Source organism: Coptis chinensis, chromosome 1 (assembly GCF_015680905.1).
Source record: "Coptis chinensis isolate HL-2020 chromosome 1, ASM1568090v1, whole genome shotgun sequence".
NCBI classification, from domain to species: Eukaryota; Viridiplantae; Streptophyta; class Magnoliopsida; order Ranunculales; family Ranunculaceae; genus Coptis; species Coptis chinensis.
The window spans coordinates 13,243,460-13,264,126 of record NC_141456.1 but is presented as its reverse complement, the minus strand read 5'-3'; the positions used below and the strand labels follow the sequence as shown (position 1 = coordinate 13,264,126).

At 36.4% G+C, this 20,667-nt stretch overlaps 3 protein-coding genes, 1 long non-coding RNA gene and 1 pseudogene across 6 annotated transcripts; 4 read left to right on the top strand and 1 right to left on the bottom strand.

Moving 5' to 3' along the window:
• Positions 1-1,705: 1,705 nt before the first annotated feature.
• Positions 1,706-5,241, top strand: LOC147522274 (Amino acid kinase family protein). The gene is given in 16 exon segments (XM_086592337.1): positions 1,706-1,948; positions 2,424-2,471; positions 2,474-2,587; positions 2,590-2,652; positions 2,745-2,842; positions 2,924-2,966; positions 3,070-3,095; positions 3,097-3,129; positions 3,272-3,328; positions 3,867-3,902; positions 3,994-4,082; positions 4,121-4,125; positions 4,207-4,257; positions 4,394-4,453; positions 4,760-4,863; positions 4,939-5,241. Coding segments are annotated over 16 exon segments (1,011 nt in total). The 5' UTR covers positions 1,706-1,860; the 3' UTR covers positions 5,035-5,241.
• On the bottom strand, positions 5,168-6,099 carry LOC147522273 (uncharacterized). Its single transcript, XR_015212881.1, has 2 exons — positions 5,966-6,099; positions 5,168-5,630 (listed from the first exon to the last, which is right to left on the bottom strand). It is a non-coding gene; the product is annotated as an uncharacterized LOC147522273 (long non-coding RNA).
• On the top strand, positions 5,628-10,052 carry LOC147522272 (putative disease resistance protein RGA1). Of its 2 annotated transcripts, XM_086592313.1 has the most exons (4): positions 5,628-7,246; positions 7,337-9,358; positions 9,765-9,929; positions 10,015-10,052. In XM_086592313.1, the coding sequence occupies exons 1-2, from the start codon at positions 5,875-5,877 to the stop codon at positions 9,286-9,288; spliced, it is 3,324 nt and encodes a 1,107-aa protein (XP_086448439.1). In that variant the 5' UTR covers positions 5,628-5,874; the 3' UTR covers positions 9,289-9,358; positions 9,765-9,929; positions 10,015-10,052. The 2 variants fall into 2 exon arrangements, with proteins under 2 accessions (XP_086448439.1, XP_086448436.1); XM_086592310.1 differs by having other exon boundaries at positions 5,628-9,358.
• LOC147522271 (20 kDa chaperonin, chloroplastic-like) lies at positions 9,689-14,107 on the top strand. The gene is made up of 5 exons (XM_086567443.1): positions 9,689-9,700; positions 9,765-9,888; positions 13,063-13,130; positions 13,279-13,446; positions 14,048-14,107. Exons 1-5 carry the CDS (start codon positions 9,689-9,691, stop codon positions 14,105-14,107), a joined length of 432 nt encoding a protein of 143 aa, XP_086423569.1.
• Positions 13,670-20,432, top strand: LOC147522270 (G protein-coupled receptor 1-like; annotated as a pseudogene). Its single transcript, XR_015212879.1, has 12 exons — positions 13,670-13,971; positions 14,048-14,171; positions 15,305-15,497; positions 15,594-15,864; positions 16,128-16,159; positions 16,311-16,480; positions 17,235-17,326; positions 17,662-17,763; positions 18,158-18,214; positions 18,546-18,688; positions 19,381-19,451; positions 19,894-20,432. The product of XR_015212879.1 is annotated as a G protein-coupled receptor 1-like (transcript).
• Positions 20,433-20,667: the final 235 nt, after the last annotated feature.

Sequence of the window (20,667 nt, the reverse complement as noted above, 5' to 3'; positions counted from 1 at the left end):
TTTATAGTTAATTTTTTTTAGGTTAGTTCAATACAGTTGCATCAAGTTTCCGATTTCCTTTTAATTTAATCTCTGAGGGTTAGTTCAATGCATTTGTATCCAGTTTCCGATTTCCCGACAATTATTTTTTTTTTATGTTAGTTTGATGTATTTGCATCCAAGTTTTGATTTTCCGTTAATTATTCTTTGAGGTTAATTTAATGCAGTTGTATCCATATTCCGATTGTTCATTAATTAATTTTTAAGATTAGTTTAATGCTTGCATGTGCATCCAATTTTCGATTTTCTATTAAATATTAGTTGAGATTAGTTCGATGCATTTGCATTTGCATCTAGTTTTATGTTTCCCGTTAATTGTTCTTTGATGTTCGTTTCATGCAGTATTATATATATTTTATAATATTTGTCATTATTGGTTTGCCGTTATTTTTTTTTTCATTTTCTATTTTATATTTTGTGATGTTATTTTTTGTATAATTTAATTTTTCACATGTAAGTTGTTTTGGTTTGGTATATAATTTATTTAAGCCCAACGTTCACTTTAACTAAATAAATAGTTATATAATTTATTTAAGTCAACAACTGTTTTAATTGAATCTCGTTATTTCGCTAAAATTAGAAATTATAAAATTCATAAATTTAATTGAAATATATCGTAATTATTGTGGTCGAAATTGTAGTTTTTGAAATCCTTAATTATGACTAAATGTCTAAATCCCACAGTGTATCACACATCAAATTGATCCAACTTTATTTGTTAGGCCCATATATGTAGTGCACACAATACAATTTTATTTGTTTTGGGTGTACATCATCTTATTACTTATTTTATGATTAGTTTATATTTTTTTCTCTCGGCATGTGTGGTTAACAAACGTAAAGTAAATGTTCAAGCAACTCAATTTATTTTTTCCTTTGTTTTTTCATAGTTTAATTGTCATTTTCTATAAAGAAACTTTGTTATGTTGAACTTCATCTGAGATTATTGTGGAAACTATTCTTTGTCGTGTAAGGGTTTTAGGAAAATCATTTTTGGTTTGGAGACTTTGTGAAACTCTAGATGTGATTGGTTTTTTATTTATATCGGATTGGTTCTTTATTTCTATCCTACTTTTTCGTAATTAGTAAATAGTAATAGAGTTTGGAAAAAACTGGAGTCTCTGTGAGTGTTCCAAAAAATAGATTGGTGAGGAGTATAACTATAATATATATCTAAGGATTTTGATTTTTTTTTTTTTCGTAATTAGTATTAGAGTTTACAAAAAATTGGAAACTCTGTAAAACTTTGAAAAATAGAGCCAATAGAGTATAATTATAATATATATCTAAGGATAAGTTGGGGTTTGGGCTGTAGGGCCCTAAACAACTCTCTATTTTTGCTATGAGATTGAGCCGGCCCTGCACGGTAATTTTGTTACGATGGCTCCCTTGGCTCCCTTGCTTTGGCAATAAAATTTGGATCTCAGGGCAATTCACCGTCACATCATGACTGTTGAATTTCATGTTTTCGGGTAAGGATATTTGGCACTGCAGCCACATGCAGGACAGCAGGACATTGTGTTTCTTGTGCGAAAAAGGACTGCAAGTTGAATATTCCCTCTTATATTCAAGCAAACTGAATGGCTATTGGATTTTCAAAAGTTTCAAAGTTCCTAACTCGAATGACCATTGACAATTAGGAGTATGAGTGGGACACGTGACAACAACATGTGGGGACACGTGAAATGAATGAAGCACAGGGTTGAGGATTCCCTACGTCCCTAACTCTTTCAACCTTAAAATAAGGCAACTGACTTTAAATCCACTTACAAAAGGATCTTAATCTTAACGAAAGTCGAAAACAGAGACACCCAAAAATCTATGGATCACCCGAAGCAAATCCAGCATCCAAACGGACATGGTCTTGTTACCTTGAACAACAACTCTCTCCGTTGCATTGTCAAACTCGGTTGGTCTCTCTCTCTCTATTCCATGTTCCAAATCTTACTTATCTAACTGACTGTAGTTTGTACTCTTTTCTATACGTTGGTTTGCACTGCATCAAGTTTCTAAACAACTTTGCTAATGACAACTGTTTGTTATATTGAACTATATAACAACTTAAGAACAACACTTCACTCAGAATCTTTACTTTATTATGAGATTTATTAAAAGGTCATACAAAACTTTGATATCAACTGGATTAAGGCTTTAAGTCTCTCAAGTTCTGAACCAGTCAAAAATATTTAGTTATGAACATGTGATTGTATATTTGTATCTGATGTGTACCACCTTCACCAAACACGTTTATCAGCAAAGAATTGTTGCAAGGAATATGTTCATCGACGTGTGATTTTGTTTTGTGAATTTATGTTTAAGAAATGGTGTAGATTTGATGTGTGTTGAAAGTTTTTGGTGACTTGGTATATGCCTATATGGTATAGGTGGTGCTGCAATTACTTGCAAGAATAAATTAGAGAAAATAAATGAAGAAAAATCGGAATTGTTTCTTCGCATTTGAGGGAAGTAATGAGGGTTTCAAGTTCTTCTGGAAAGGTTGCTGGAATGGATTGGAGTCAAAGGCCTGGAGTTTCAGAAATTTCTATATCTCTAATGAATTTAATGATCAATCCGTATTGGACTTTAGCAACTTTATTGTTGTTCATGGAGCAGGTTAGAAATTAAGTCTACTTTTCAGCATCTTCTCTTTCTAGTTTATCCGAATGTAATTTGGCCTTCTTTACATTTTTCATTATGGGTGCTAGGTTCATATGGGCACTTTCAAGCAAGTAAGTCTGGGGTTCACAAAGGCGGATTGCAACTACCTCTTGTGAAGGCTGGTTTTGTGGCTACACGAATCTCTGTAAGATATACTGATATCACTTCCTTCTTTGGATGAATAATGTGCAAGTTAATGAGATTGTGTATGTAAATACTGCGTTAGGTCACATCACTTAATCTTGAAATTGTGAGAGCGCTTGCAAGAGGTACAAACTACAAATTACTCTTGAAATAATTGCTTACCCAGCCATATTTGCCAAATTATACTGCAGGTCAAGTATAATATGATTTGACCATTTTATTGCAGAGGGATCCCATCAGTTGGAATGTCACCTTTTTGCGTCTGGATGGTCTACCCATGAAAGAAATGTAAAGTCATCCAGGAATTTCAGAGATTACTGCATTGTTTGCATTGATCAGGATTTCTATGTTCATCCTTTTTCCTCTTATTATCATTCTTTCCAGTGGAAAGAAAACTTAAACTTAAATGATAAAGTTGTATGTTTTGCAGATATCCTCAGCTGACATATCTCAAGTAGCTAAGGCTATTGACTCTGGTTTTGTCCCTGTAAGTATGGATATTTCCACTCAGTAAAATTCTTAAGAGCTCATAAATACACATCACTGGTTCTATACTTAAATGTTTTATATTGGCTTTGAAAGATATTGGTGGTTGGTGGTTCATAAAATCTCACCGTACTTAGATGTTGTTATGGAATTTGATTCTTTGTGCTAAGTTTTGAAATGGTATTTTCCATGGTATTTCTGGAACTATTATGACATCGGGATATTAAGAATTTCAAGCCAACGTAAAGAGTAGTAGAGTACTCAATGTCTGGAATAGAGTAGCATGCATAAAGAACACAGATGGTGGTGTTGAGAGTTTGCTGTAAATCTGTAAAATTGAGTATTCATATGGATGATTATTGAACAAGTAGATAATAAGCAAAGCATTTGAAGTCTGGAATTATCGTCTGGGAATAAAGTGGATTTGTAGGGATGTGGATTGTATCTTTCCTTTTTCTTTGCCATTCATTACTTGTTCTGACTGGAAAAGTGGCATAGAATTTGAGAATCATAGCAGATGATAGATTTTGCTTTTCTAGGTTTTGCATGGAGACGCGGTGTTGGATGACTTCCAGGTTCGAGTTTTTGAGAACAGTTGGTAAATTCTTGGTTTATTGGCAATCAAATAATCATGTTACTTATCTTCTAATGACTTTCATGGATCAGGGCTGCACCATTTTGAGTGGTGATGTTATTATACGCCATCTTGCGGAGTTCTTAAAGCCTGAATATGTTGTTTTCCTCGTATCCTTTGTGTAATTTGTGATGTCTTTATGTTGATTTCTATATTGAGTGGTGGTGTTGGATGGCTCTGGTTTATGAATAAATTTATTCAGCTTGTTTTCCTATATACTGTGGACTGAAGACAGATGTTTTGAGTGTATGACCGTCCACCTACAGATCCAGATGCTGTACTACTGAAAGAGATTGGTGAGCATTTAAATCAACCAAGATGTTTGTAACAGGTCTTCTATCAATATGCAAACTTGTATACTTCGCACTTTTGTGATGTTATGCTTCTGCACACAAATGGGTGTCAGGAAAACTGATTTTTCAACCGTAACAGCTGTGGACACGGATGGCAACTGGTCTATTGTTAAACCAGCACTACAAGACATGAACAAAGGTCTGTTAGGATTACTATTAACTTCCAAATTTGATTTGATTTAACCTGATTTTTCTTTTGGGTATTATGTATTCATGCCTTGCTGTGGCGTGTGAGAGGATGTATTTGAGCTATATGTTTGAGGTTCTTTTTGCTTATAAATGGTAAACAATGCTCTGTTAGGTTTGGTGAAGTCAAATATGCTTTAGTTATATACGGATTCTCCTCTAGCAATTTCACCCACAGCTTATTTTCATCGTCGAAAACCATTTTTGAGTTTAGATCTCTGAATGCAAAGAGTTGATTTTTTTGTTTTTTCATGAACAGTTGAATTTTCAGTAGCGCCCCATGATACAACTGGGGGAATGGTTACCAAGATATCAGAAGCTGCAATGATTGCAAAACTTGGCATCGATGTCTACATTGTGAAGGTGATTTTCTGCAACTATTTCTCATTCCAACTTCCACAATCAAATAATTTGGTGTTCACTTTTTTGTTTGTACAGGCTGCAACAAGCCACTCTTTACGAGCCCTAAAGGGAGACTTGAAAGATGATATTCCCGACGATTGGCTTGGGACTGTTATCCGCTCTTCAAGATAAAACTAGTTCTATACTTCTATGTGTTCTGTGAGGAAATCCTAGCTAACCACTGATCCTCCAAGTAGAATTAAAAGAGAGAATTGAACATGTTTGATTGTCAATTACTGAACTTGTCAGTCAAAGAAATTAAAAATTCTGTGATGATAATAACTCTTTGACATTCATTAACATATAATATGTCAAGCAAAAGGGAAGTTTTACACTTTATATGTCAGCATTCACTATGCAGGCATACTGTTAAATCAATTCACACCTAATTGAGGTTCTTCCTGCCTACTGCTATGTGTCTATCATATTACACAAATCTAGGAGTATAACAAATGAACATAGGCACCAAAAGATACTTCCGCAAACCAGCCCATTTAAAGTCAATAAATCCACTCCAAGCTTTACATCCATGTCTAAGATGAGCTACCCAAAATGTTGCCGATATTGCTACCAAAAAAGAAATTTAGTGAACATATTCCTCTATCATGTTCACTACAGAGATGGGTTGTTGTTGATTGGATAAAACAGACTGATACGTGCTATTAGCAACACCAGAATTCTCACTGAAGACCTCTTTTTTCCATTTGGATTATGGCTATGTATCATTCCTGAATAAAAAGAGCCATAATAAGTCGAGGCAATGCATGGGTATTGTGTAAAGAGTAGTTTGATGAAATTTCAGAGATAGTGTTCTTGATTAGCTAGAAACGAACATGGCCTTCCAATTTCCAGAGAACCCATTAACCCGCATCTCTACATTCATTTTCTACATCCAATCCAAGCTTTTTCTCGATTCGTTACATCGTTACATGTCACTGGAGATTATTCCTAAGTCATTGTAATAAATAAATAATGCTCTTTGCTTTTTGCGTGTGTGAACAAAGTCATTTTCGAGTATGTGAATTATTATTAAGGTTAGGTGGCTCGTGTGACTACAACGAACCTGAGCAGCCTTGCCCTTGCCCATTTGGAAATCGAGCGTCTTCTCTTCTTCTTGTGTTTCTTATCACTATGGCTCATGCGGTGATCTCCGGTGTGTTGGAGCAATTGCGTTCGATCCTCCAAACAGGTCAGGTGAATCTATTGGCGGGTGTACGTAAAGAAAGCGAAAAACTCAATGATACACTCCTTCTTATCCAAGGAGTGCTTGAGGATGCAGAGGAAAAGGAAGTCAAGAACGGAGCAGTGAAGGCTTGGTTAGAACAACTCACACGCATCTCCTATGATGCTGACGATGTATTGGACGACTGGAAAACCGAAATTCTCAGCTCACAGATCCAACTACTTGATGACCACAATGCTCCTGTCAGTGAGAAGCTTTGGTCCTGCTTGTTTTCTCTATTTTCTTGTTTAAAAAGTGTTGTTGTACGCCATGACGATGATGGCAGTAAGATGATTGACATAAACGAAAGACTAGATCGGATTGTTAAAGATAAAGCTTTGCTTGATCTGAATGAAAGGCAAAGTCGTGAAGAACCTCGACCAGTAACGAGCTCTTTTGTTGATGCATCTGAGATCTATGGTCGTGTTGATGATATATATAGTATAGTAAGCATGTTACTAAGTGAGACTAGTCATCAAGATTCACATGTCCCGCTCATCTCCATAGTTGGTACAGCGGGTTTCGGCAAGACGACACTTGCGCAACTAATCCTCAAAGATGTGCTAGTGACAAACAACTTTGAAAAGATGATGTGGGTTTGTGTCTCGCAGCCTTTTAATCTTGAAAGGGTGGCCAAATCTATTATTGAAGAAGCTACTGGTAATGTCCCAAATACTGTAGCGTGGCAAGCTCTGCATAAAAGTTTGTCTGAATCCGTACGAGGAAAGAAATTTCTTCTTGTGCTAGATGATGTATGGACTTATGATTCAGAGATTTGGAGAAAGTTGAAGGTCTCCCTGGATGGTGGTGTACTGGGAAGCAGAATAATAATCACCACACGAGATGAGAACATTGCAGAGAAGATGGCCTCCACTTGTATACATAGATTGGGGCAATTGTCTCATGAAGATTGTTGGTCATTCTTTAAACATATAGCTCTCAGGGAAATAGAAGACGATCGCGAAAAGTTTGAAGAAATTGGAAAAAAAATTGCCTGGAAGTGTAAGGGTGTCCCTCTAGCGGTAAAGATTATCGCGAGTCTTATGCGCCGCAAAAGATCTGTAGTAGAATGGGAAGATGTACTAGCAAGTAACATATGGGAAGAAATGTCGAAAGATGAGCGTGAGTTTTTACCTTCTCTTTTATTAAGTTATTATGCATTGCCTTCGCGTTTGAAGCGATGTTTTTCTTATTGTGCTATCTTTCGTGAAGATGCGGAAATAGATAAAGATGAATTGGTCAAGCTTTGGATGGCGCAAGGTTTTTTGGGCTATGATAGCTCAAAAGATCTAGAGAAAACTGGTACAAACTATTTCAATGATCTCGCGATGCGCTCTTTGTTCCAAGACTTTAGAAAAGACAGTGAAGGCAACGTCATTGGTTGCAAGATGCATGATCTTGTGCATGATTTTGCCCGGTATCTCACAAAGAGTGATTCCTCTATTTTTATGAAGAATGATAGAGAAGTTTGTAACATCAGGTTACGTCATTTTGGTGCAGCAATTTGGGAGTGTACTAGTGCGCATCTTAAATTAATTATATGTCAGATGACATGCCTTCGGGTATTGGACTTGAGTGGCATTTTTTTTAGAGAAGAACTTCCAGATGAGGTGGAGAGATTGTTGCATTTGAGACTCCTCAACTTGTCTTTTAACATTGAGATGAAGAAATTACCTGAAACAGTATGTAATCTATTTAATTTACAGACGTTGAAACTAAATGGGTGTGAATATCTCATAAAACTACCTGAAGGAATTGGGAAATTACGTAATCTCAGGCATCTCGAACTTGAAGGAACTTATCAATTGAATTCTTTCCCGCGGGGTTTGGAGCGATTGAGCTTCCTTAGAACATTAAGTACAGTGGTATTGGATTGTGATGGTGGAAAAGGATGCCAGATTGGAGAGTTAAAACTTCTAGACCATATCCAAGGAGAACTAAGAATAGAGGGATTGGGACAAGTGGCGGACTCAATAGAGGCAGTACTAAAGAAAAAAGAAAAGCTCCGGTCATTAGCTTTGGTGTTTTCTGAAGAAAGACAGGATGCTGCTGCAGGAGAAGAAAAGAGAAAAAGAATAGAGAGTGTTTTGGATGGTCTCCAGCCGCATACAAACTTGGCAGAGTTGAAGATACAAGCTTACGGAGGGAATAGTTTTCCATTGTGGTTGTCAAGCATTAATACAGATTTACCCAATCTGGTGAAACTGGAACTGCGTGATTGCAATCGATGCTCGGAATTGCCTGCTTTGGGGAGACTTCAAAACCTTGAACACCTTGAATTATGGGGACTGGGCTCAGTGAAACGCATCGGATGCGAGTTTTATGGACTGGGAAGTACTGATGGTACTTCTACTGGTGGTGAAGATTCAGTAGTCGTGTTCCCGAAGTTACATACGCTTAAGATTTATAATATGGAAGAGTGCGAGGAGTCACATATGCCGTTCGGAAGAGGCGTGGAGGTTTTTCCAAAGCTTCGCAAATTGATTGTTATTAATTTGATGAAGCTGCAAATGTTACCACCAGGTCTCGGAAAGCTAAAATATCTAGAAGAACTTATTCTACGAAGAGTGGGCCTTGTACTTTTCGGACTTATTAGCAGGAACACTGACGATGATAATGTTACTCTTATTAGTGCTCAAGAAGAAGAAGGTTTCATCATGCCCTGTCTTCGCGAACTGCAGATCAATTCTTGCCCTAAGTTGAAGGTGGTGCCGCACTACTTGTTTTCTCCCGCACTCAGAAGTCTAATGATAAATGATTGCCCACAACTGACGGGGAGGCAACCTTGCCTTCCTCCCCTCCTTGAAAAATTGGAATTATATGGCGATACAGGTATTCTTTCAAAGTCAATCAGTGGAATTGGTTCCCCCGATCACAATGAAAATGACTACCCAAATCTTCACTCTTTCTCCATCATTTCGTCTGAAGAGTCGTCACTTCCCCAAGGCTTCAACCAACTCACTGCAATTCAATCATTGGAATTTCAGTATTGTAACTTCCTTGACTTCACGCCAGAGGATTTGAAGCATCTCCCCATGCTTCAACGACTGGAAATTCGTAGTTGTCCAATTCTGGAAGAACGCTGCAGAAAAAGAGAAAGCTGGACCACCAATTCCCACATTCCAAAGATCGAACTTAATTACGGCGACTTCATCCTAGAATAACCGATTGATCAGTAATCCAGTGACTTGTTCACCTGCAAAATAGAATCATGCATCAGCCCAACCCCAACAGGTAATTGATTTTATGATTTTCAAAATCCCTCATTTCTCCAAACACCAACCAACCCAATCCTCAAATCTCTCACTACTTCAAAAAAATTTAATGGCATGAGATTTGTGCACAAATGTTTGTTTTAGATAAGATATGAATGGGTTGTTTTTTGGAAAATAAGATTAAGAGAAGTAAGATTTGTTCAGTATTTTATCTACATTTCTGTTTATTCGTGGCCGTTTGGTTTTTGGAAAATAAGATTAAGAGAAAGAAATGATTTGTTGAGGATTTGTTTTTGGAATTTGTGTCAATAAAGCTTTGCATTTTATCTGTAGCTGCTTCCTCAGGAAAATGTGCAAACCTGTGAGTTTAAGTTCTTTCTCATTAGGTTACATTGCTCATCCTTGTTGCTTTTTCAACTGTGCAGTACACTCAAGACAGAGTCCTTGTTAAGATCAAGTCTGTAGAGGAGAAAACTGTAGGAGGTATTTTGCTTCCTTTCACAGCCCGATCAAAACCACAAGGAGGTGAGGTCGTTGCTGTTGGGGAGGGTAAGACTCTCGGGAAGAACATGCTGGAAATTACTGTCAAGGTGATTTCATAGCCCTTACCAATGCTCTCAACTGTTTGTTTGTTTGTGTATTGTTGTTAATATTGTTTTTTCCCTTGTTGTCTAGACTGGAGCGCAAATTGTGTACTGGGACAGAACTCAAGTTTTATGGATCAACTCATCTTTTATTGAAGGAAGATGACATTGTGGGTATTCTTGAGACTGATGAAGTCAAATAAAACTGCTGGTGGCTTGTTCTTAACTGAGGCTAGCAAGGATAAGCCTTCCATTGGAACTGTAAGTGGTCTTTGACGTACCTTTTGTACGTAGTTGTCCAAATTTGGTTCTTAATAATGTACATCCTGAGGTTATGAGGTTCTACTTAGGGGTGGGAATTTGGCCCTAACGACCCTAACCCGGCCCTGACCGACCCGACCCTAAGCCCTATAAAGCCCTCACAACTAAAGCCCTCACAGAGTTTAGGGGCCGGGCCCGCCCTAATGCCTTCTAGAGGCGGGGCTAGGGCTAAGATTCTAAAACATAGGCCGACCCTAACCAAGCCCTAACCAAGCCCTAACCGCCCCTCGCTTTTCATACTTTCACTATAAATACACATACCATAATTGTCCAACTCTTTGTTAAATATTTTCAATTAAAATAACATTGTCCTTTGTAATTTATCACTTACACCCAAGGGTACTTCCAATAACTTGTTTTATATAACAAAACTTGTCAACTTAGCGGTCATGAAGAACAATGAGCACTAGCCTAATAAAAATAAGACTTTATTCCTTTGATCATCAAGTCAAAGTCCATAACTTATTATTCTCAATTTCTTTTCTCACTTATTTCTTATAAATTATATTTTTATTCACATCCAAGCCAAGTCTAAAACTAAAGATTTCCTTCCACACCATTAAAACAAAAATACAGAGCGGACATTTGTAACATAGAAACCAAAAACAACCTTTGTCAGAAAAATGACATTTGTAATCTCAAACCTTTCTCCATCACTTGTTCAAAAGCCAATATTTTCATTTCCATATACAAAGCTTGAATCACTTTTAAATTAGAAGAAAGGTAATATTATATTTGTTTGAATCTATTATAGAAATAATTTATGATATTACAAATAGTTTAATAACTTCCATGACCCTTAACCAAAACTATTATGTTTTTTCTTTATATATATTACTTCTTTCTTTAAAATGATAATATAATTATTTGTCTATGTATTTCAATGTTAAATGTAATTTTAGTGAGGTTTGAGTACAAGGAAGAACAAATTCGAACTCGATGTACTTGATTCATTAGATTGTGGATGTGCATTTTAAATTTTGGACTTATTATGGGGATTATTACTAGATTGGTTGGACTTTGAGTTTGTAGATTATTGTATATTTTTGTAATATAAATGAGTTTTAAAAACTGATGTAGTAAAAAAAAAATATATAGGCCGCCCTAAAAGCCCGGCCCTAAAGCCCCGACCCTAAAGCCTTTAAAGAGGGCTAGAGGTCGAGTCGAGGGCTTGAGGTTTCGACTTGTGACCGGCCCGACTTCGGCCCTATGTCGACTTTAGGGCCGGGCCGACCCGGCCCTAATATCTTAAGGGCTTTAAATATTTAGGGCCGGGCTAGCCCGACCCGGCCCATTGCCCACCCCTAGTTCTAACTAGTCTACTACTAAATGATGCACAGTTTCTTCATATCTACGGCATTGCTGTATAAAAGGTTTAATAAAACGCATTGAGGCTTAAGCCTTTTATTTAGCGCCTTGAGGCTCAAGCCTCACATGTTTTTATTATTTTCCCATTTTTTTGAGAAATGCTAGACAGAAAAATAGAGATAGCGTCCTACCCATTTTAGGGGGTAGGACCATCCTAACCCGCACTATACCAAAAACAAACAACTGGGCACCGGTTACGGATTTAGAGCAAAATGTTGGTTTTGTTTGTAATTAAAGTTTACTCCCAAGGACTAAGAGTTGAGAAGAATAATTCCCCAACCTTCTCTTTCGTTCAAGATCTCTTGTTGTCAATCTCGGTTACGTTTCTTTTAACGGTTTGTTTTCGGATATTTTGATGTTTGTTTTAACATGAATTCTTATTGCATGTTGATATTTAGATGATTGATTTTATGTGAACTGTTTGATTAGCTCTTAAAGTGGAGATTTTTATGCATGTAGTAACCACCATAAAACTTACACTAGATTTGATGTTTAAAGTTCTTGCTGATTTGATTTGGTTTTTTCAAAGAATAGTGGATTGTGAAGTGAAAAGATAGAAAACAAGCAAATATTTCAAAACAGACTACTATGTCCAAAATTGAAAGTGAAATTGGCTTTATACACCTCAGGGATATTAGATATTTGATGCAGATAATGACTTTATCTATCTCTTACTCCCTTGAGAAGTTGTTTTCTTTCTTTGTCTACCTTTGTCAGGAAGGATTGAAAACTTTATGCTATCTAGCAGATTATTTGAGATAAAGTTGTTTTTAGAATTGGCTTGAATATGTCTTTACTAAAAGGGATGATGGAGAAGTTGGAAGAATATTAGGAAATACATATTAAATTCCTGGAAAAGGAGAAGGACCCAATCAGCATGAAAATCTACCTCAAGTATGGATAGATGTGTATCTTAATAATCAATTGAGTTCACACAGACTGGTTCACCAATCCAATTCAGTTTGATACCCAATTCTTGATTAAAATCCATTTTAATGAAAATTTGTCCTGGATTTTTTGAGTTCCTTTAATCACTGATTTATAATTTAATTTCTGCAATTTCAGGTCGGTTTAGACTTATAGATTATTAGAGATTTAGAGCAATTCAAACATTGGGATTTTATAATTGTGAATTCCTTGACTTCACACCAGAGGATTTGAAGCATCTCCCCATGCTTCAACCATAGTTAGCAATTCGATACGGAAAATATTCGAATAAAATTCGAGCTTTGATAAGAATTCGTTTTTTCAATTGGGATTAAAAAAAACGGAAACGGCAAAAGTTCGGGTTCGTAAGTAATTCGAGTATAATACGAAGCTAAAAATAAAATAAAAAAATACTGAAAATTTTGACGGCATACTCAGCAGACTTATAGTGAAAATACAAATAATTCACGAATAATTCGAGAATTAATGATTTCTTGCCGAATTAAACGAATAATTATTGTAGGAGTCCTTGTTAAGATCAAGTCTGCCGAGGAGAAAACTGTAGGAGGTACTTTGCTTCACCACAAGGAGGTGAGCTCGTTGCTGTTGGGGAGGGTAAGACTCCCCCGGAAGAACAAGCTGGAAATTACTGTCAAAGGTGATTTCATAGCCCTTTCCAATGCTCTGAACCGTTTGTTTGTGTATTGTTGTTAATATTGTTTTTTCCCTTGTTGTCTAGACTGGAGTGCAAATTGTGTACTCCAAATATGCTGGGACAGAACTCGAGTTTTATCGATCAACTCATATTTTATTGAAGGAAGATGACTTGAGACTGATTAAGTCAAATAAAACTGCTGGTGGCTTGATCTTAACTGAGGCTAGCAAGGATAAGCCTTCCATTGGAACTGTAAGTGGTCTTTGACATATGCTGGACCACCAATTCCCACATTCCAAAGATCGAACTTAATTTTGAAGACTTCATCCCTGAATAAACGGTTGACCAGTAAGCAAAGAACAGTCATGCATCAACCAACTTCAACAGGTAATTGATTTTAAGATTTTCAAACTCCCATGTTGTAATATACAAGCAGTGTGTGACTCACCAAAACTTTGTTGTTCCTCTTGACAGCCGGATTTTGCTTTCGAGTCACGAGACTGGTCAATTGATGGCTGCTGCAGCAGCAAAAGAAAGGGAAATGGGCGATGATGAGGAACAAAGTTGAAGATTTGAACTTCCGAGTTCACCTATCACTGTTTTCATCATTTTTCTCGATTCCCAGAATTTGTTTTACTGAGTGAAGAAAGTGTAGAATAAAGAAATCGGGGGGAAGATATCTGGATTCTGAGAAACCAAATATATGTAGAAGGTGCTCAGGCACAGAGAAGAAAATTGTTTTGCTAGAAGATGTATTACCTTGGATCCATAAAGAAGGTACTCAACCGAATGTTTTATTTTTTCCACTGAACCAAATGTTTTTTTTTTGACTGATTAATCTGGTTTTTTGCAGGTTGATAAGCTAAAGAAAAAGCTTAACCATAAAGAGAGTACGTGTTCAGAGAGCTTTTGAAAGAGCAATTTTACCTGGCACCCTTGGGTTTTCTTCCTTGTCTTCCCCCTTCTATTTCCTGCAGGTATGAATATTATTTTATCAAACTTGCAAAACCATTAGTTTTATCGAAATTTATTTTGTAAAACCATTTTAGCATAAGAGAAGATTACTAGAATTCCCGCTTATCCAAAATGCCTGAAATTCTACCTCCCATACAAAAATTTGTGACATAGAATAGTTCAACAATGTACATTATTTTTGAACACTAGGCGTTCTGATGAGATGTGTGATTGGTTTACAATTTGATTGGATAGTAGTGACGTTATGTTTCCTAGCAAGAGAATGCGAGGTCTTATAATCAAAACATAACTAAATCGCAAGGCCAAGTTTAAGAAAGATTGCAAGTTTTGAGTCAGTGTACAAGTAGACAGTTTTGCGCCTTTTCCTAAGTTCTCCTTTTCACTATAATGATTAATTGGTAAGCAATATATAGAATGACTCTGTTTAATCTAATTAGAATGTTCTGATCTAAACATAGAGGCGATCATAGAATTTATAGGGGATATAACAGCCACCATTCAAAGGGGTTGCCAACAATGTTTTTCTATTGATCCCTCTTATACTAATCGAGTTGATTTATTTAACACCATGCCTCCATTGATTGTGTGAAAAAGTAAGGTGTGGATTTGGATACATCAGTCCATTCATGGTCATACCTGCTATGCAATTGTCTACCAACAAAATCTCAAACTGTCACACTATAATAAGTAGCTATGAACTTGACCAAAAAAATATGAAGTTGTATGGATTCTTAATTAGGTATGGAAATAAGAAATTTCAAATTTATATACTCTACAATTTTCCCTTAAGGGGAGTTGATGCATTTAATCTCTTTTGTAGTTGTGATCTTCACATCTCTCTTCTATTTAGTGGATATCAAATCTTTGCTACTTAATCATAACCAAATTTCCAGCATTTAGAAATTTTGGTTACGGAAATGGTGCTGCTATGCATGGCACTATGGCTAATCTATATTACATATTGAAAGTTGAATGGGTTGTCATAACATGTCTTAGTCTAATATCATATATTCTGATGTGATGATGTATCTTAAGTTTGACGTTAAGCAATTTTGTAACCTTTGTCTCCTCTTTTACTTTGCTGTGGTATTCAGTTTATCAGTTTTCTCATTCATAAGCTGTTTGGGTGTTTTAGGTTCATTTTGAGGAATTTGTTGTTTGCGAAGGATCATATTCGAGCACTGTTGGACTTATGGATAGTTGGTAAACAAAGATGTTGTGTGTGGGTCTACTAATGAGGTTGTCTTTCAAGAGTTTGGATTGAGCTACCCACATCCCAAATTACCCAATGCTCACTATGACTACCAAACCGAAACAAATTATAAAAGGTATGTACCATAATCGCAAACACTTTGAAATTCACTTAGATAACTATTTCAGTTTATGTATTCTTTTGCTCACTTTCTAATCCAATCTCATGACAGCAAAACTTGATTTGTAGGTCACTATTTATTATCTTGAACAATGAAGAAAGCACTTGAACAACAAACCCCGCTCCACTTTATTTTCTGCTACTGCAAATGTCGCGGATGATTGGAAATCTGACGGCAAATGATCGCCACATTTAAACATCACTGAACACAGGAGCTTCAACACTAAGCTTCGCTGGCTCAACGTTCATAGTTTTGTTCTATGTTTTGTTTAAAGAACTCAAGAAAGTTCTCATTCAAGCTCATTTTCTTTCTCGCTCTCTCTGTAAGTTTCTCCACTTTTCAATTTTGCCAATAAAAGTGAAACGTTTATTGTAGTATGTGTGTGATAAATTATGTATAGATTTTGAAATGAGAACGAACTAGCAGTTCACTATTCTCTAACCCTAGCTTTAATTTTGAAATATGAAATAAATTCATATTTAGTTAAATTTATATATTAAATGCTTATGTATGAAGTTTCTGATACTCTTATCTTGTTTACTGGTGATCTATCTTTTCTGGTGATAAAATTTATTTTCCGTGCAGGATATGCCTTGTAGTTTCTTCAACATAATTGGGTATGCTTCTTCGTGCCTAATCTTAGCCTTCTGTCTTAATGTCAATGTAGTTCAATCGCGTTGTTTTGATTAGTTGGTGCTCTTGTAAACGTCCTATTTATTGCTGCATTCTGATACATTTGACATGTACTCGTTTTCTTTGCTGTTGCAGGGATCCATCACAGGGAATCTTCTGCTATGCTTAGGGATATAGCGCACATTTCTTTTGTGTGGCTTCTTTGCTTTGGACTACAACAATTGCATTCACTCTTCATCGTACTGTCGTTAGACGTAAAACTGATGTTGAAGATATGGAGCCACTGTTTCACTTGTATGTTTGGGGTATATGTATTTCTTATCGTTAATCTATTATCATCACCAACTACACTTGCTTTTGCTATATATACTTTTTTTTTCTGATTAATTCTTGATTAGAGGTGAGTCAGATTTGCTTTATCTGTTTTATGCTAAGTTACATTGACACGGACGCGGGTGTTCGTATGACCATGTAAAGTGTTTGACACGGCGAAATATAAAAAATTGAGGTATATCTATATAACAAAAAAGGGAAGTGTGGGGCCGCAGGGCATCCATCCTACGGCAAGCATGTAACCCTACTTTCTGGGCTTATGACGTGGACGAATGTGGGGTTATCTGGTGGTATGCTGTTTTAGTAATCTCAAACAGGCCCATAGGATCCCCTCTTTTGTTTTCTTCTCCAAACAAACTAATGAGATGCTCCATCACTCTCTTACCTCATCCCTACCGCCGTCATCACTCCTCGCCTTCGCGCTGAAGGCGCGTGTATCTGTGCCATACGGCACGGGCAAATACTAGTCACATACAATATGTATCCATGTGTGTCCGACACGGACACGGGGATACGTATCCGACACGGATTATTTTTGAAATATGGTGTGTCCATGTAACATAGATTTTGTGTCAGTTGCTAATATTGAGTCTGTTTTTCCATTACCCTCTGAATAGATCTCTCTCATTCTCCGAAGTTTCCCTTTATTGTGAAACTATTCTTTATACTTGCACAACTCTCATTTGCAGTACCTCCCTTACATAACATCTCTGTTAATTTTAACAGGAACTTTACTTGTGACTGTCATGCGTTCAATAGGTAATGATCCTGGACGTGTAGGTGTGTGGTGCTGGTCAGAAACAGGACGCACAGGAAAAGTATGTATGGAGTTGTCTGTAATTGCTTACTGCTTACATCCCTTACACCCTGTCTACACTTACTTTGAAATAGTACAACATCTTGGCGACAAATCAGAAATTCCATATCCAGAATCACACTCCAATTTGGTGGCTGTGAATTAAATAGGAAACACTAATTAAGTAGGAAGTTTGTCTTTCCATGATCTGTTTGAATGCTGTTTTAAGACAATTTTTTTTTCCACCTTTATCAAGAACACTTTTCTTTTTCTGGGAGGTCATTTTCTAGTAGTATATTTGAGCAGGCATGGGTAGCGTACTTCTTGTTCTCACGAGTCTATATTTGTTGTGTGCAGGCTGTTCACTTCATAGCATTTTATGCTCCACTGTGGGGTGCTATTCTTTTCAACGGATTGACATATTTCCAAGTGATACGCATGATCAATAATGCAACCTGTGTATGTTTATGGTTACACCAGAATTACTATAGGAAGTATATGTGTTCCAGTTGGTTTAAGAAAAAATATAAATGGACATGATTTAATGTTTGCCATTGTAAGGGAGCAAAGTGGTAAGATTGCGAAGGATGAGTTGGATAATTGTTGATGTGTATTTAAATTGATTCTAGATACACTCCAACACAATGTTTGTTTACTTTAGATGGCGAAGGATGAGTTGGATAAGCCTAGTTGAGATGTCTTAGTTACCGTGGATATGCCTATTCATATACTCTTGTTTGATTCTTGACTATAATATGAAAACGTGAAAGCGTAAAAATAATAAATAATAAATTGTTGATGTGTATTTAAGCTGATCCTAGATATACTCTGACACAATGTTTGTTTACTTTAGATGGCACTGGGCATGTCAGACCGGTCGCATCCGTCTGATACAAGGGCAGACACGAAGGTATGCTATGTTGGCTTATTGTTATCACTCTATTTTACAATTTGCAAGTTTTCCAGAGAGCAAAATCCTTGTCCTCCTGTAAAGGAAGTTATTCTTGTCCTCAGACTGTTGCTCAATGCAATTGTTACATAGTTTTGGATGTGCCTAGAATTGCATCTAACTTCGATGTGACAGTGCTTTTCCTTTCCAGTTATAACCAATTCACGTTAAATAGAGTTCTTTGGTATAATCATTCCATATACACTTGTGTTCATGCTAGTTTTCATTATCTTCTGTGATGGATTTGCATGTTCGATTGTGGTTCATGCTGATTTTGGCTTCTTTTTCATAGGCTTTAACCAGATGGGGTTACTATCCTTTGATCCTTATAGGGTCGTGGGCATTTGGCACAATCAATCGAATACATGATTTCATTGAACCAGGCCACAAAATTTTTGGTTCTCATTTCTGGATGTTTGAATGGCTGCACTTATGGTATGCATGAAAACCTCAATTATTTTTAAGATTCTCAAGTTCAACTTCTTGAAGATTGGGAACCTGACATTTACTGTGATATTGATTCATCAGATATGATTCTGTAAATCAATTTATATGTAAGCAAGGAACTAGAAAACAGCCCCTTCCCCGTTAGTTTCCTTTTTATAGGTCCTTTAAATCATCGGAACATGAATATATTTTCAGTAATTATATTACTAACATAGTATTTCCCCTACATTGACAGTGTTTTTCATTCTCTCACCTTTCCACATAATATCCTTGCTATATACTTCAGCATGTAATATGTGACGTATTGTAGAGTGCCACAGTGCCACCTGCGTATCCAGAGAGTGATATCTCAGAATCTTCCCCAGGACTCGGCTAAAAGCCTAAAACCTATCTTATCCGCCTTTCTTATGTACTCTAGACGTTAAAAAATGACTGTATTCTAGTTTTTCAAACAACAGCTTGACATTTGCTCAACTTTTGCACCTATTCTTAATTCTTCATTGGTTCGAGTCTTTGTTAAAGGCTTTGTCAAAGCCTCTATTGTATCAGACTTTTCCAGATATACCAAAATTTATTAAGAGTTGAAATGTGTAAGAACTAATCGACTAATTGTTTCAATTTTCATGTGCTATAATTATCTAAGTTTTGTCAGAGATACTGAGCCATTGATGTTGATTCAGGGTCTTTTCAACTCAATTGCATATGGTCTCAACTCTTCAGTGCGACAGGCAATACATGAAAAACTGGATCTGTAAGTTAACAAAAAACTTGTAATTAGTTTTTCTTATTCTCATAGTCGTAGGCATCTCTATACATTCTCACCACTGAAGAGACCACCTTTGAGACCTCAGATGGCAATATGTAATCCTGTTTTCCCAAGTATACCATCTGACATCTGTTTTATGATAACAAACTTCTGTTTTCCTTTACTTTTTAAAATATGTTTTGAGGTGATGTAATCATCAGATTTGGGTCTTCTATGATGTAGAACATCCTGAAAAGGCAGTGTAGGCTATTGGTTCACTCAGCCTTTTTACTATGCTGCTCATACATGTCTTTTTCTTTTAGTCCTGTTCACTGCCATAGGCTGCCTCTGCTCCTTATCACTTTAAAACCAATTTCTTGTAGTGCACATCATTGTTATTATCTCCTACTGTGTTACGGAAGTATTTAGTTTGCTGTATTCTGAGCAGGTGGTGTCCAGAAAGACTACGTAGATGGTTATCAGCTTCTCTAAAGCTTAGAGGCCAACCGCAAGAAAGTGAATTAGTCCAAGATGAGCACTAGCAGCTAGTTTGTTACCTCAACTGTATCAGCATTTTAACAAGATATCCTCTTCACTTTTCCTAAAATTTTAGAGAGATGGAACAATGGGCATTGTCACAATTCTTCATCCAAGCGATTCAGATTACTTGTGTTTTTCACTATCTGGTGAACCCTTTCGCCACGTCTTTGTCCACATTCTTTACTGCTTCACTGATTACTCACCAGCCTAGTGGAATGTGCTACAATATTGTTGGCCACGACATAGCTTTGCATCCAACCCCGTGTTAGTGCAATTTGATAACAGATGACCCTTTGGCCGACAGAGCTGACTTTTGGAATCAATTTAATCATGTATCAGATATAGAAAAAGTCTGTTGTCTTTTATTGAGATGGTAATGTTCTAAACCAATTTCGCATTCTGATTCTTCATAATTTTTCTTTGATCAGATTTATTATGCATATATTAGATACTGCTGTTGTGATGGACTATGTATTTTACATGATCTTATTGACGAACGGTAGTAAGCTGTAAGCCTCACTTCAGAGTTGTAATACTAACACATAATGACCTAAAAATACAACGGACTTTGGTGTTTTTTACATTAAATATAATGTATTTTTTTTCTTGCCTAAAAATACATCATACTTTCAAGTTTCAACTTTTTACAATAATACAATCTGTTAAATCCGATTGTACGGCA

Coding starts and splice junctions, on each gene's coding strand:
- LOC147522271 (XM_086567443.1), top strand. Junction 9,889..13,062: donor GGTCGTTGCTGTTGGGGAGG/GTAAGACTCTCG, acceptor TAATTATTGTAG/GAGTCCTTGTTAAGATCAAG. Junction 13,447..14,047: donor ATAAGCCTTCCATTGGAACT/GTAAGTGGTCTT, acceptor GGTTTTTTGCAG/GTTGATAAGCTAAAGAAAAA.
- LOC147522272 (XM_086592310.1), top strand. CDS start 5,875: ATGCTCTTTGCTTTTTGCGTGTGTGAACAAAGTCATTTTCGAGTATGT.